The 16,892-nt window shown below is 38.0% G+C and overlaps 1 protein-coding gene across 1 annotated transcript in view; it reads left to right on the forward strand.

Annotated features, from left to right (window-relative positions):
• MARCHF11 (membrane associated ring-CH-type finger 11) overlaps positions 1-16,892 on the forward strand; it is a 108,291-nt gene that overhangs the window by 77,806 nt on the left and 13,593 nt on the right. The window contains exon 3 of the mRNA XM_014837343.3: positions 7,446-7,638. Within this exon, the coding sequence (XP_014692829.2) occupies positions 7,446-7,638 (193 nt within the window). The remainder of the gene's footprint in view (positions 1-7,445; positions 7,639-16,892) is intronic.

A 16,892-nucleotide genomic window follows, 5' to 3' on the forward strand; every position in this document is an offset into this window, starting at 1 on the left:
ATACAATGATCTTTGTTTATTGACCTTGTATTTTGAGGTGTGCTGAACCAACTTCCTAATTCTATTAGATTTTCCTGTAGATTCTCTAGGATTTTCTACATGGATAATCATGTGATCTACAAATGGAAATAATTTATACTTCTTTCTTTACAATCTGTATGTCATTCTTTTTTTTCCCCCCATATTCTGTTGACTAGGACATCCAGTTCACTATTGAATAGAAGTAATAAGGGTGAATATTTTTGCCTAGTTCTTGATCTTAGTGGGAAAAGCATTCTTTCTTGTTGTTTCTGCCACCATTAAGTGTGATGATCCTAGCTTTAAGTGTTTTGTAGATGTGCTTTTCAGGTTAAGAGGTTTTTTTTTCTGTTCCTAGTTTTCATCTGAATGAGTGTTTGTCATATAATTTTTACCAAATCTATTGAGAAGATTTTTCTTTTTTAGTTTGTTAATATGGTCAATTACATTGACTAATATTTGAATGTTAGATCAACCTTGTATTTCTAGGAGAAATCCCAGTCACTCTTTTGTGCTGCATTATTCTTTCTATATATTGCTGGATTTGATTTGCTATTATTTTGTAGAGAATATTTTTTTTAAAGATTTTATTTTTCCTTTTTCTCCCCAAAGCCCCCTGGTACAAAGTTGTGTATTTTTAGTTGTGGGTCTTTCCAGTTGTGGCATGTGGGACGCCACCTCAGCATGGCTTGACGAGTGGTGCCATGTCTGCGCCCAGGATTCCAACTGGTGAAACCCTGGGCCGCCGAAGTGGAGTGCGCAAACTTAACCACTCGGCCACGGGGCCAGCCCCTGTAGAGAATTTTTTTTCATCTATGTTCATAAGGAATATTGATCTGGAATTTTCTTTTAATACTTTTGTCAGCTTTTGATATAAGGGTTTTGCTGGCCTCATAAAGTAAGTTCGGAAATAGTTTGTCCTTTATTTTCTGAAAGAGTATGTGTAACATTGATATTATCTTTTCTAAATGTTTGATGAAATTCTCCACTTAAACCCTCTGGTCCTAGAGGTGTTTGTTCATTTGTTTGTGGAACGTTTTTGATTGAAAATTCAATTATTTCATATAGGGTTATTCATACTTTCTATTTCTCCTTGAGACAGTTTTGGTAACATATTTTTCAAAGTATTTGTCTATTTCATCTACGCAATTGAATTAATTGGCATGAGGTTCTTTATACTATTCCCTTACTACTAGTTTCATCTGTAGGATTGGTCCTTTTCTATCCCTTCTTTCGTTTCTTGTTAGTCTTGCTAGAGTTTTGTTAATTTCTGTTACTTTTTCGAAGAGGTGGTTCCATTCTTTTCCTGATTATTTTCTCTAGGTCGCTTAGATTTCGCCTTTCTCAGGCAAAGCAAATTCCTTTTGTCTGACTTCTATCTCAGCTCTGAGATAATTTTATGAAGATGCTTTTCTAACAGAGAAGACCCCCACCAAATCACGAAATCACTTTTGACATGCAGCCTATGAATACAACTCTACAAAGAGTGGGCATAAAATTAACTGAATGTTGTATCCGCATGTCAAATTGATTACACATCAAGATGTTTTCTGCCAGCATTTCAAATCCCAACTTTAGCGGTTCAATTTAAACACCATCTAAAGACGATTGAAAATAGGTTTTAGCTAAATTCATTTTTCTGAAGAGGACACTTCTTAAGAGCAGGTGTTCTCTCCTGTGACACTGGTAAGTAATCCCACCTGTCATGCTGCATGCTATAAATCATTGTACTACAAATCTATTAGCTCATGATTCATATCTGGCCTGCCTTGTAAAAACCAAGATGAAACAGTGTTTTAGACTGAATGATTTAATGCACACAGAAAAAATCTACTTTCTCTGAGTTCCGTCTCGTTCCTGCTGAGCACGTGTTTTTTTCAGGGCGGAAATTGGGTTCTAAATTGGGAAGCTGCGTTAACTCTTTCAGACAACAGAATGATAGGGACATCTTTCTAACTAGCGTCCTGGAGGCCTGATGGGGTGGGGGTATGCCTTTCCTCCAGTTCTTATCTTACTGGCTGGAAGTGGTTTTTGTAATGGGGAGAATCTTGGTCTTACCTTGGTTTGGGCTCCCATCATTTCTTTAAAGAAAATTCCTATCTTTTCTTCCATCCTTTCTACTCTGAAGGAAGTTATAAACCTGTGTTAACTAGTCAGATTCCATTGGTGAGGGCAACAGTTTTTGCCATGGTTTCACAGCAGTATGTGGTTATAATTGGGGTATTAATTTCCCATGAAGGGCACCACACTGACATGGACACTCACACACAATGACACCAAATTTTGGGCCATGTATGTTGTCTGCATCTTTTTAGGACTGGTGGACCTTACTTAGTGCATCTCTGAGCAGTTGTTTATAAAGAGAATATTAAATAATTTCTTGTGTGAGTTTAATTCTTTCCAAATTTCATTAGAATTAAAGAGATATAACTCCTTGAGATTGTCTTCATGTTAATATTCATTTAACAAACCACAATTTTCAGACTCAAGAAGTATTTGAGAATGCCATTTAGAAAGCTTCAGGTCAGATTTAGTTGGCACTCTGCTGTGCTGACTGCTTTTTCCCTATGTTGACTTTTCTCCATCCTTACAGCCACCTTTAGAAAGGTATAATTACGCCCATTTTGTTTTTGCTTTCAGATGTAGGATGTGTCAGTTTAAGTAGGCAGAGAGAAGGAGTGAGAGCAGGCAGACAGTAGGCAGAGGAAGGGTGTTATAGAAAGAATTTAGGCTTTGGAAACAGATCTGAGTTGAAATTCTCACTTCTTCTCATTGGTGGTTGGCCAGAACTGGAACTTTATCCTGTAGGCAATGAGAGAGTGGATGTGGCGAGAATGGGAATCTGGCAGTCGGAAGGATGATGGAAACTAAAGTCAGGAGACCAAGTATTCAAGAATTTACTGCATGTGTTCAGCTGTTTGAATATAGAGGAGGATGAGACAGCTTCTGCCCTGGTGACACCTGCAGTCTTTGGACAACAGGGAGACAAACAGTTATCTGGGATCCAAATGAGAAGGAAATCTGCACTAAATAAAAGTATCAACAGTGGATTGCGGGATCCAGAAAGAAGGATTCTGCTTCAAGAGGAGGGGCACAAGGGGATGGCTTTTTAGAACAGTTGGCATTAGAGCCAGTTATGGATGGATGAGGATTTCATCACGTGAGGAAAAGGGAGAAGGGTGTTGCGCGCTGAGGAAGGAACATACTCAGATGCAGAGAGGGACCAAAGTAAAAAGTGCATGGCATTTGGAACAATACAAAGGAGTCAGATTAAACGGAATTGAGAGCGCACAGCTCTCTCCCTTCTTCCACCTTTCTTTATTTTTTCCTCTCTTCCTCCCTTCCTTCTTCCCTCTCCCTTTCCCTCTGTTCTTCCCTTTCTCATTTCCTCCCTCCTTCCCTCCCTTCCTCCCTTTCCTCTTTCCTTCCTTCCTTCCTTCCCTCCCCCTTCCTTCTCTTCCTCATAGTATTCCTCCATCCCTTTCTTTCATCCTTTCTGAAACAATTCTGTGCCAGGCACTGGGAATATGTACTGAGCCAAACACTTAGCCCTCCTTCCTGGGGGCAGTTCTCCTTTCATTACGAATGTAGACTTTGGAGTTACATAAAGCATCAGTGCATGACTAGTGACTAGATGTCCAGCTGGAAAGCTATTTCAGTAGACCAGAGAAGACAGACTTGAAGCTTTGAACAGGAGAATTGCAGTGGCATTGCAAAGACTGGGTGTATGCAATTAATTGTTAGCAGAGCTCAGTAGAATTATTATATGGTAAAGTATAAGGGTTAAGAGCATGAGCCTAGGAGCCAGACTGCTGGGTTTATATCTCAACTCTAGTCCTTGCTAGGTGTGGAACCTTGGGCAAATTGTTTAACCTCTCTCTGCCTCAGTTTACTTATCTGTAAAATGGGAATAATAATAACACCTCCCTTATAGAGTTGTTGTGGGAATTAAATGAGTTAAACATAACTTCTTAGAAAAGTGCCTGGCACTTATTGGCCCTATGTAAATATAGGCTGTGATTCTAAATTACTTCTTCTGGTTTACTAAATGAGGATGAACTTCCAAAAGTGGAGCCAGTTGGTCCCACTTTTACTAGAAACAATACATCCAACAGTTTGTGTGGAAGTGAACACCTTTTTAGGAATATAAAAGAGTCACGTATTCAAATATTATGGAAAGAAATAAAATAATAGCAATTATTTAGAGTCAATCTGGTTATTGTTATATTACTTCCCTTTCCAAACTTAGGAAGAAATTTAAATGAAAAAAATATATATATGCCTACATATCAAGTTTTAGAGGGAAATTTTGTTCAGCAGTTGACAGATTTTGTTCCAGGTTCAGAAATATCATACAAACTGAAATCCAGGCCTTGGATACCATTGGGGTAGCGAGGGAAGCCCTGGAGACTCATCTTCTGTTTTTATTGTCCAAGCTAATGGTCCATTAACACAGCTCCTTGAGGCTGAGCCGGTTAGATAATGTGTGCCTTCCAGGGCAAGGATGGTAGGTGGGTGTTTCCTAGCGGTGGGAAGCAGCATTAGTTTTCCTGGGGGAAGAAAGTGAATAATCCTACTTTTTGCACATAATGGTAAAAATAAGAAAAAGCTGTGTATAATGGGCAAAGAAATTACCAAGATGATATCAGTGTTCAAAAGGAAAAAATCCCTATGTTCATAATTGTTTAATAATTTTGCTTTCAATAATGGTTTGTCCTCATTAGCTATTCAGTGAAATGGTACTCATTTTAAGGTTCATCAGAATATGAAGAACATCTATGCACTTTTAGACACACTTGCATATTTGCATTATTAGCAGAGTGATATAAAACTAAAAATTTCATTCTAAGTTTTGAACAGTTTATCCTTCTTTAAAAGTAAGTTTCAAAAATCTCAAATTGCTCCTTATAATTACAACGAAAAATAATTTCTGTGATAATTGTAAATAATTAAGCTTCCCAGTGTATTGTAATCAAAAGTTCTTTTTTTCCTAGCTTCCTGACATAATTTTAAACGCATTAATTCCAAACTGACAGGTATTTGAATTTTAAACCACTTGAAATTTGGTATCCCCAAACAAGCGTGAAGCATCAGTGTTTCTTGTTCCTAGTAAGTCTGTTTCTTCACTCACTTACCTTCCCTGACAAGGACCAGCTAAGCCTCGTGCGTCAGAAGCCTGCCATCTGAGCGCGACCTCCCAGCCCTTGAAGTCATGCTGCTTCTGAGACGAGAGCCACCCCAATTTCCTGTGTCCATGAGACACCACAGCCACATAAAACTGTCCCCACCAGTTCACCCAAATCTGACTGCCTATTAGGGTCTACCACATTGTCCCTGTGGCCACCGTGTTGTTACTGAATTGGCATTCAGGCTGTCTTGGGTGAATTAATTAGTAGGCCTGATTGAAGCTAAATATAATTAATTATACAATATTGAGCTGTCAATATTTAACTCCACTAAAATTATATAATGAATCTGGAACATAAAGGATTACTGACAAAAGGAAAGTAGATATCAGTTAACATCATTCTCGGTGTATCCTCCTCACTCACCTTTGATTACTCAAGATCCTGTGATTCAGGCATATGTGCTCTGAAACGTGTGGCCCACCATGTGAAAATCAAACACACACACACACACACACAGGTTGGACACCTTTGCCCCCTGGATTTAAAAGTATGCTTCGTTTTCATCTGTCTGATGTGATTAATAAATTAATAAAGGTAACATAATGCGTATAGACATGATAGCAGCCATCTAGGATGGATGTTAGTTGGAAGTAGTTTTCTATGTTGCTTACCATATTGTTGTATTTAATGCAAATTTGAATGAGCATCAAAACTAAACAAGAACAGCAGACAATGATAGTTCACACTTATTTAGTGACACCAAATTTAAAATGGTTTAAAAGTCAGATGCGTGGCAGTTTGAAATTCATGTATTTAAAATTATGTCAGAAAGCTAAAAAAAAACTTGAAATACAACATTGATTCATTTATAATGATAAAATAATTTTGACTAGTTCGTTATTCATCTAGAATTGTAAAAATAAGAATTGTTTTTCGATAAGTGAATCTTCGTATTAAATGGTTAGAAATACCTTTCCTATAGAATTCCACCAAACTTTGTCATTTGGTTCTGTTTTTTTAAAAGAAAAACAAAGTAAATGACTTTAGATTATAAAATATATCAAATGCATCTTAATATTTAATCTTTAATAAATGTAGAACTTAATAGTATCCATGAATTTTCAAGGTCAAATGCATAAGTAAAATATTATATGTAAATTATTTACGCTGGGAGAGGCGGAGAGACAATGAGGGAGAGAGGGAAGTTATGGGTGGTGATAGACTTGCCATCTGGGAATGCACGTCTTCAGGCTTAGTGTAAGTAAAGAGTATAAGGAAATACCAGATTCGCCCAATGGACGCTGATTGTTCAAGCTCATTTGTTTTTAAAGGTTATTTAAACTGTTTAGGAATTCTTCTGACAAGCCATATGTTGCAACAGCCAGCGCTCTTTCATACAGAATGAGACAGTGTAGGTTGTTTTGAGTTTCATTGTTTACTGGCAAACCATAATTGCAATTCCAGTTTTGTTTGTCTCAATTATGCAAAATTGAGAACATGACTAATTAATTCTTTCAAGTTGATAACACCCTTGAAAGATTTTTGATCATTTGTACTGTAAATTCTCTCAACTATTGATACTTAGGACACCAAATTACTCTTCCCCATTAAATAGTATGTGCTTATACAGTTTGTGAGTTTCAAAAATACTCCATTTGTATACAAATTCTAAATCTTGACAAAAATGGCTTCATGGGTTACCCACAGATGATTAAAAATCAGTAATATCTAAGTATATGAAATGTACCAATAACAGACAATGTACCATTTTATAGTTCCCTTATAATTATGGTAGTGTGTTACCTTAAATGACTTTTCCACTGATGTTCTTGTATAACTTATTTATTTGTTTTTTATGTTTTCCCACAAAAAGAGAAACCCCCTTTTTGCAATAGCCAAATGTGTTACGAGCGAAATAAATTTCCAAATAGTGGAGTCCTCACCATGTATCATCAGAATGTATTTAATTTCATGCATGCGGGAAAGATGGCAATGTGATTCCCAGGTACTAACTATTCCTCAGCGATTCACTCTTAGTACTGTTATCTGGAGTAAAACTAGATTAAACTTGCAGAATGGTGAATTACTGAAAATAATGAAGTTAAGGCAATTCATTAATCTTTATTTGCTTGTCTATTTTTTATAGTCTGGACGAAATGGAAAAATTCATTTGGGGGCTGATCAGATTGAAAAGGGTCTAACATTTTGAAGAGAAACATGGGGCTGAAAATGTTTTGGTTTTTTTTTTTTCAATTATACATAGCACCTTTTTCTTACATGCCTCTGTTTTTCTTTTAGTGGCAAAGCATTTCTATAACACTGGTTGAGAAAGTTCAGATGATTGCTGTAATCCTAGGATCCCTGTTCTTAATAGCGAGTGTGACCTGGCTCCTCTGGTCAGCCTTCAGTCCCTATGCAGTGTGGCAGAGGAAGGACATCCTTTTTCAAATCTGCTATGGAATGTATGGTTTTATGGATCTAGTGTGCATAGGTAAGACCGTGATGTTAAACATTAACAAAATGTCAGTAATCTGTTTCTTACAGCTATGATATTTTCGCCCGTCAGATCTTATATAGTATGCCATGGTTCTCGTGTTCTTGGTTCTCCAGTTAATTAACTAGCTGGGGCAACACAATCTGGCCACTTTTCTCAAAAAGCATAGTATCTATATTCCCAAGTAGACTGAAAATATTAACAGGATAATGCCCATTTAAAGTGACATATTTTGCAATGAAAAAGAAGGAAGAGTTGAAGAAATTATTTGGCATGGGTGATATAAGGACAGTCGTTTATTTCTAAGGAATAAGAGCAAATTGGCCCCTCCTCACAAAGCTGGGAAAGTATTGATTAACACCAGTGGTGGCACTGTGCATGTGGGGGGAGGACCCACACCTGGAGGTCTTCCATCATGGCAGGGTGACTCAGATTTCCTGAGGGCATAAAGAGCTCATGGGAAGCATAGGAGCTTGGAGACAGTTCGTTGCTGTCCTCTGTCTCTTTGTTTCACTTAATAAATTCAGTAGCTTGGAAGAAAAAAAGATCAAACATTTTGGTTTAAATAGACCCTATAAAAAAAGGTTACTTAATGCATTTCACTTCACTGATCTGTCATTCCCTAATACCATGAGAAGAAGGAAGCCACATTCATGCACCATTTATGTGGTGTGTGTGCGGTGCCACAGGCACCATGGTGATGACTGGATGGCAGTGGGAGGTGGGGATGGAGAGAGGCAGCACAGAATTAGGAGACTTTCCTTGCTCTAGTGTGATTACAGTTGAGTGGGATGTAGAAAGAGCCGAGGGAGGCATCCATGGTTTAAAGCAGTGGTTTTCAAAGTGTGGTCCTTGGATCACTAGCAGCAGCACCTTTTTTTAGAAATGCACATTCTCAGGCTGCACCTCAGACATGCCAAACCAGTTACTTCAGTTCTGGGGCTCCCCAGCTGTGTTTTACAAGCCCACCAAGATTCTGATGCATGCTAAAGCTTGGGAACCACTGATTTCCGGGAAAGGATGCTCAACTTGGCGTCACATGGCTTAGTTTCTGATCTCAGCCTCTGCTTGGACAGATCAACTTCATCTCTCCATATTCCTGCCTTCTCACCTATAAAAGTGGGAATAATACTCCCTAGCACACAGACCTAAATTAAAAAAATGATTGTAAAACGATTATGTTATTAATTAGAAGTTGTAGATTAAGGATATTTGAATAAGTCACAAACATTGAAATAATTTAAATCACTTAAATTAATGCTGCTGCTCACTAGAGCCTTAATGTAACTAGCAGTTTGAATATTCTCAGTCGCTTTTTTTCCAAAAGAACTCTATAAATTTTTAAAATACGATCAGCCTGAATTTCCCCTCCTTTTCTTCTTTCCTCCTTTGTCACTAGTACAAGACTAATAGGAAAGAAAATGATCAAATTTCAGCCCAGAAAGGAAAAAAGAAGGGAGGGAAATGTCATGAATAATATGTAAACTGAGCAGATGCTGCCTGAATAATTGAGCTCATCATGTATATGAACAATTTGCATTAAATGTGATAATGCACCTGTAAGCATTTGGAAATTCTAAGTCTCTATACAAATATAATCTTGTAGGTATTCCTCTAAATAAAGAAGAATCACAAAATTATTCTGCAAATCCCTCAACAAATTCAGAGATCGTGTTTATTCTGTCTTTCAGCATAAATGTTGTAAAACGTGATATTCCATTGATATTAAAAGGAGAAGTGAAAAACAAAGAACCATTAGGCTTCCAATTCACCCTGGAGGGAGAAAAAGTCCAGTTGACTTACTTGATATCATTATAACACTAAAAAGAACCACATATTTCCTGGCTAGGAAATCATTTTCCTGAATTTCACAGCCTGCATTTAGTGGTATTATTATATCTTAAATTTTGGTTGCTAACGCCAGTCTTTTAATCAAGATTATTAGAATTTGGGTTTTAAAATACATACATATGAACTAATGATCTTTTGGCAATGTATGAATATATGACATATTTGGGCTTCCCTTTTGAAATTTGGATGTTTGCCGATTTTATGAAGTCAAGTTTCTTAGGAACAAAACCCAATTGACATTTTCCTGGAGACTCTTGGAGAGTGAATTTTTGTCTAAGTTTTAAATATTGACAATACTTTTCATTGTCTTTTGGCTCATCAAATCTAAATCTCATCATCCAATGATTTATTTGTATATTTTGAAAAATATTAAATAACAGATTGAACAACACTGTTTATTTCACTTGGCAGTCTCATTAATTAGTTTGTTTGGGACCAGAGAAAATCTTATTTTTTCCCAAGAAATTGGGAAGCTGCTATAGAGAGGAACACAAACGCATGTAGGCTACGAGTAGCCAACTGGATCAGAGCCGGGAATAGCTCCTGCTAACATTTCAAATTAATTCAACTGTCTGCTAATTAAATGTAGACAGTAACAAAGTAGATTACATTGATTATACCTCAAATACCTCTGACCGCAAGACTTAGAGTCAGAGTTAGAATGAAAAGCAGGCTTCCAACTTTGAGTCCAATTTGCTCAGCTCAGTTCAATAAATATTTCTTGAGAACTTTCTGTGTGTTAGACACAGTGTTAATTAGGTGCTGTGAATACAAATGAGTCAGTACTTTCCTGCCCCCAAGGAGCTCCCAACTGCACGGGGAGGACACATGTATATAGGTAACTAGAACATAGTGGGATGCGCACAGTTAGGGAAGTATGCACAGGAGATGGTAGTTGGACAAGTGGGGAGAGAGTAATGCTGGGATGGCGTATGCAGGGAGGGGATGGTTTCAGGCAGATGTCATGGGGAAGTGATAGCCAGCAGGCTGATGGATGAATAGATGCTTGGCAAATGGAAAGAAAGGCCCATTGTCACCTGTGGAGGATATAAGATTGAATTCCCATTCAGGGGGCTTTAAAGTAGTTGGAAACATTCCCACATTTCTGTTTGTCCAAGCTTTTCAAACTTGTTTGTATTTAAATGAGAAGGAGCAGGTTGGCAGCTTCATAAATATTCTTTAAAAACAAATTCTGAAAATCCATAATTATTCAAGAATCAAAAAATGTTATCCAGCCAGTGTATGTAATGCTTAGGAAGAGATTATTATTGGATTGTTAAATAGAAATGTAAAGATTTGTAGAAAGTTTGTTTAGTCAGGGAGATATCTTTATTTATTTACAGACACCGTGAATTTGTTTGTTGGTTTCGTTCATTATTAATTAATAGATTTTCTGCTTTCCCAAGATCCAATTTCTTCCTGTTATTAAAGTTTTGAATTTTCCCAAGAGTCTAGGTACTGTTATAGTTGAAATACTTAGATCAGGCTGTCCAATAAAACTTTCTGCAATGAGGAAAATGTTGTATAGCTGTGTTGTCCAAGACCATAGACGCTAGCTACATTTGGCTACTGAGCACTTGAAATGTGGTTAGTGAGAAGGAGAAACTGAATTTTTTATTTACTTTTATTTAAATTAATTTAGATTTAACCTAAATAGGCACTTGTGGTTAGTGGCTGCCATATTGGACAGCACAGACTCCGGATGGTGGAATGAAATGTGTAAGGGTTTGATTAACAAGTGTCACCTCCTCTCTATGAATGGGTTGTATTTCCTAAGTGATACAGAAACTCTGTTCCAAGAGAGATGAATAAAGTGGGAGTGAGTTCAAGAGGATTAAGTGAAGAGTTTTAAAGGTGAGAGGGTGATGGTCAAGAGATAGACAGGGAGCCATAAAAGGGAGATACATCTTAAGGAAATGGAAGTACAAAGGGATATAACTTTATGTTATATTTGGGAAGCTCTTTTAAATCTTTAAATAGATGGCATCAGACTATGATTGTGCACCAGGAAAACTAATATAAAGGATTTAAATCGTCGAGATGTTGTAGCCCAGGGCAGTAATTTATGGAGAAGTAATAAGCAAGCAGCCTTGTGTTGTCTCCCTCCTAAGAAGGACAGCTTTGTCCACTGTCCCTCTGCACAGTGGACAAAGCAAGATTAGCAAACTCAAAATTGAAAAGCAAATGCATGGTGGAAGGCACTGGCCATGGGGTTTGGTTCCCAACTCCATACTTTGCACACTGTAAAAATAGAAGACCATCACTTCTGTTGGTCGTGCGATTCAAAGGAAGCTTGGGCCACAAGAGGAATACATTTATTAATGACCGAAAGATTGAGGGACTAAGAGGCAGCCATGAGGAAAAGGAAGTCATTCGATTAACTTACTTGTAAGAAGTGAGGGTGGTTACTAAGTCATTTTAGTGTCTGGTAGAACCTGATGAGATGAGTTCAGTTTCTTGTAGATGCAACAAACTAAAACTAAAATCTTATTACATTAGGGGGATTTCTGAAATAGAGATTGCAGTGGTTATACCTAATCTCATTAACTCTATAAATTAGTGCCAAATCTGTGTCTGGAAGATGTTTTGATCTTCCCTGAGATAATAAGAGAAGGAACTTGTTTTGCTTACAAAATTTAAAAACTTGGATTACTTTTGTTCCTTTAAAAATTTTCTTAATTGTCCACATAATATAAATATATTTATATATGTTCAAATAAAAACACATTTTGTGACTGTGTAAAGTTAAAAAAACGATCACTTCGCTCACATTGTCCTTTCTGTTATGTGACTCCATTTGCAGAAATGTCCCCTCTCGAGATTCTGGTGTATATCTCCAGATCTTTTTCATTGGGTTTACACAAACATGGGTACATAGACACTTAGTATTTTATTTTTCATAAACGGGATCATGCTATTCATATTGATGAACAAATAGTCTTTTTCATTCAACAATATGGTCTAGAGCTCTTTCCCCATTAAAACAAATGTACAACGATTTACTTAACCTTTCTTCTGCTGATGGATATTTAGATTGTTACCAATTTTTGTGATTGGCAACAATGCTGCAAAGGACATCCTCTTATGTGATTATTTCTGTAAGCAAGATTCTGAGATGTGGCAAGTCTGGGTTGAGTAATAAGCACACATTACATTTGGCTCTCTAAAGAGACTTTACCAATTTAAATTCTCCCAAATATAGGAGAGTTCCGGTTTTTCCACACCTTGACAAACATGGATATCACTTTTTTGACATTGTAATTGGTAGTTTGAACTATAGTTAATACCATTAGAGTGCTTTTCCCAAAACCCATTCTATAACTGTTTAGGTTTGTGGGGTATTTTTGCCTAAGAAAATAAGAGTGGCCACACTGGGCCATGCCAATATGCAACTTGTCCCGCCTGGTATCTTTTGGGATGCTGGGGATGTGACGTGCAGGGACCTGGGCTGGATCTGCGCTGTAGACACTCCACTTATTCTTTCTGAAAATGAAATCCAGCAGGGGCGATCGAGATCAAAAGTCACTGCCTCTCAAAACCCCTGCATTCCCCAGCACATTTGAGAGCTCTTCTCTTAAATAGTCCATTCGTTCTATCTATTACACTAACACCGAGGGGATTTCCCTTCTCAATTTGGGAAATCACTTCTCTTTTTTCATGTAGAAAGTGCTCACTGAAATTGCTTTAAGAAAAATTACCTCCCTCTGTCTCTTGGCTCTGTGTGGCTAAAGTACTGATTCTGTTACTGCTTGTTCTTTCTATTATTCTATTTCTGAAATTAAATCACATGCATGCAGAATGAAGGAGATGCACACACACGCGTGTGCGGGCGCACACACACAGATGTACCCACCAGGAACCAAAGACAATCTCGCAGGGCTCTTTTGAAATAATGAAATAAAGTATAATGCGATTGTTTCTGCTGTCTTGCTTTTGAAAGCTGCACAGACTAGGGAATTTTAAGAAATAACCTGAGATATACTAGGATGAGGATCAGGTCGAAATATCTTCTCTTTAATGTACCAGTCGTAGTGATTACTGAAAAAGTACTCCTTCTGCAGAAATTTCTTACTCTCCAACATAAAGTTTTATTTTCCTATATTTTGAATCTATTTAACTTTTTAAAAATTCCTGTAAATTGTTATAGCTATTATTATAGCCCTTTGGAAAGTCTGTTTTTCATAGTTGATAATATATCTAGCTAAGCTTCTTGGGCACACACAAGAAAACTGTGTAGAGTTACCAGTTGGTAATATATTGACATTTCATTAGAGAACTTCAGAACAATAAATAAATAAAACATATTCCTGTGGTCTTAGATTGATTATATTAGACATGTGTTTACATGTTTAAAAGCCAAAGTAATATTCCTCTCTTGCTTTTGGTAGTGCTTCACTTTGCTATTTTTCTCCAGGCAGAGCAGCTGAAAGTAACACATGAATTAACATGTTATTGACTTGAAACTTAAAATGTACATTTTCTAATTCTACGGTATTGTATGAGGAAAGGTAAGGAATTTTGACAAAGAATTCCATGATAATCAAACTCTTGGTTCCCACAAATGAGTTCTCCTCATTGAGGATGACCAGTCGTCTGTTTAATGCCAAGGTTGTTGCCTCCTAAAATGGTGCTTTTATGTCATCTTCCTTCCTGTGGCTCGCTTTCAACAAATATCAGCATAAGCAAAGCAAAGTTAAGAAAGTAAATTAACTAAGGAAGAAAAGTTCTAATGCATTCCAGGCAAAATATAAATGACTTTAGACTATCTTCTGTTTAAAATTTTTCATGCTCTCTGGCACTTCTCAGCAGGTTCAGAAGTTGCCAATATTTCTTAAAAGTATTTTAGGTGAAAAACATATTTACCAAAAGAGATTGAAAGAAATTAGCATTGGAAGTTGGAACATGCCATCATTTAGAGCAGGAAAAAAAACGAGTTTTCTGGAGACCACAGGAGAGTCCCAAGTTATTACATTGCCACACAGGGCCATCAACCACATAGAGAAGTGTGCTTGAAGGAGCAGCCTTTGGCAAGATTTGTAAAATGCGCAGCTCTTGGGTCATTATAGAGAGAGAACATTTTTGTAGGCTCCAAATATTTATGGATAAATATCAAATGTATCAAATAATTCCAAGTGAAAGGTGTAAGACTTCCAAAAAATAGTCCTGTTCACCACAGTCTTTAGGGCCCGCATAGGCGCTGTCCTGCCCAGTGGGGATTGCAGAGGTCAGATCTTTACTTCTAGAGTAAGCTCCTTCTTGCCCTCTCTAAGGACAGCCAGGACCATAGGATCCAGTGTGGTCCAGCATGGCCCATCGCCACACTGAAGATACTTTCTCTAGAGCAAGTGGGGACAACAGCCGTCAGCCTCCGACATTCCCCACATCCTACTTCTTAGGGCCACACAAGCAGCCCTACCCCATTCAAAATTGTCAGCAAGTTTGATCATAAGACTTCAAATCTATGTAAAGTAGATTTGTTTTCGTCACAGAACATTGAGAACCCACATCCAACCTTCCTCACACCCACCCCCTCCAACCCCGATCACCACCACCACCACCAAGTCTCGGATCTGAGCCACTGGGATCACTCAGGAAGCAGAGCTGTGAGTGTCAGCAGGTCAGCATTCAGCCACAGAGTAAGGGTGCAGAAGTCGGCTTGAGTGCCCTGGTTGGCGCTTTGGGTTACAGCGGAAGGCGGGTTGTAGGAGGTGTTGTTGCTGTTATTTGTCTCATTCTGAGTTTCATAGGAAGCACTAATGTGGATAAGTCTGCATGAATCATAGGCATGCGAAAAAAGCTCAGCTTAAACGCTGTTTGGCAAAATAATGAGGAAAGTTGATTCACCCAGTATTTCTGTTTTGAATCTTCATATCACAATTTTCTCTCCAGACGTAAGACTATCAGCCACCTCTGCTCCAGGAAGTGCTTCCATTTCCTGATGCATCGTTTGATGGGGACCTACATCCCTTCGGCACCACAGTTTAGCTACTTAAGAGACCTTCACCCAGCTGCTAGTGCAGGGAGGACAGAAACCTTCTTCTCTTACCCAGAGCCCCTCTGGATTTCTCTTCAGGCGTCCTCCCAGGCAGAGGATTGGGTTGGGAGATTGGCCATGCTGGTGGGGTCTGTTCCCACTGCAGCTATGACTGTTACCAGATTTACATGCTCTGCTAGTTCGTTTGGAATCATTTCTTAAACAGAGTAGAATTCCTTTACAAGCACAGATTATTTTATTTCCTGATTTCAGAATATCTTAGCCTGCTTCATGCCTCAGGAAATGCCACGCCTTCCTCTAGAAAGAGTCCGTTCAGTCAGCCTCCAACACAAGTGGAGTCTATCCTCCAGCGCCAGTCCCAGCCTCGGAGCCTTCACATTTGTGAATTCTGAGCACATGCTGTTGGGGCTTTTGTAGGGGGAGGCAGAGTGGCCCTTTGCAATTCAAAATTGATAGAGGAAAAACAAATCTTTATGTTTTATATGCTTTGAGAAGTAGGCTGTTATTATCTCTTTACTCTGGAGGTACAAATTACAGGCTTTTCTATGCCTTAATCATACTGATGTTTACCAATTTCTCTAAAGATATTATCATAGTTGGTTATTAGTGATATTGCTGCCTTTAAAACTCCAGGAAATAAAATAGAAAGGAACTTGTTTTTGCTACTTGCCCTTTAGTGCTGTGCCTGAAATGATCTCTCAGAGCTGATTAACTCTTTAGTCCTCCTTATAGGGGAGGAACCCCAACCCAGCACCTGCCTCTCATCTGACCTTGTAAAGTTTAAGTTGTTTTGGAGAAACATTGGCATAATTAGCGGAGCAGCAGACCAAATATGTTGTTATGATTGACATCCATTTCCTCCGTAGGAAATGGCATGACTCCTTTAGCCATCTCTCTCGGTTGGGGACAGTTTAGCCAAAGAGGTGTTAGTCATCTGTTGAGCCAACGGTCATTGAGTATTTACTGCGTCCCAAGCTTAGAGTGAAGGATAGAGATAGAAATAGTACCAGGGTCTGCTGCCTGTTTTTTAATAGCCCATGATTTAAGAATGGCTTTTACATTTTGAAATGGTTGGAAAAATATCAAAAGAAGAATATTACTGGGCCAGCCCTGGTGGTCTAGTGGTTAAGTTCAGCACTCTCCACTTCTGTGGCCCAAGTTTGGTTCCCAGGTGCAGACCTACACTGATCTGTTAGTGACCATGCTGTGCTGTGGCCCACATACTAAAAAGTAGAGGAAGATTGGCATGGATGTTAGCTCAGGGTGAGTCTTCCTCAGCAAAAAAAAAAAGAAAAAGAAAAAGAAGAAGAAGAATATTGTGACATATGAAAATTATATTAAACATAAATTTCAGTGCCCATAAATGAAGTTTTATTGGAACAAAGCGATATCCATTTATTTATGT

This window comes from Equus asinus, chromosome 10 (assembly GCF_041296235.1).
Source record: "Equus asinus isolate D_3611 breed Donkey chromosome 10, EquAss-T2T_v2, whole genome shotgun sequence".
Lineage (NCBI taxonomy): Eukaryota > Metazoa > Chordata > Mammalia > Perissodactyla > Equidae > Equus > Equus asinus.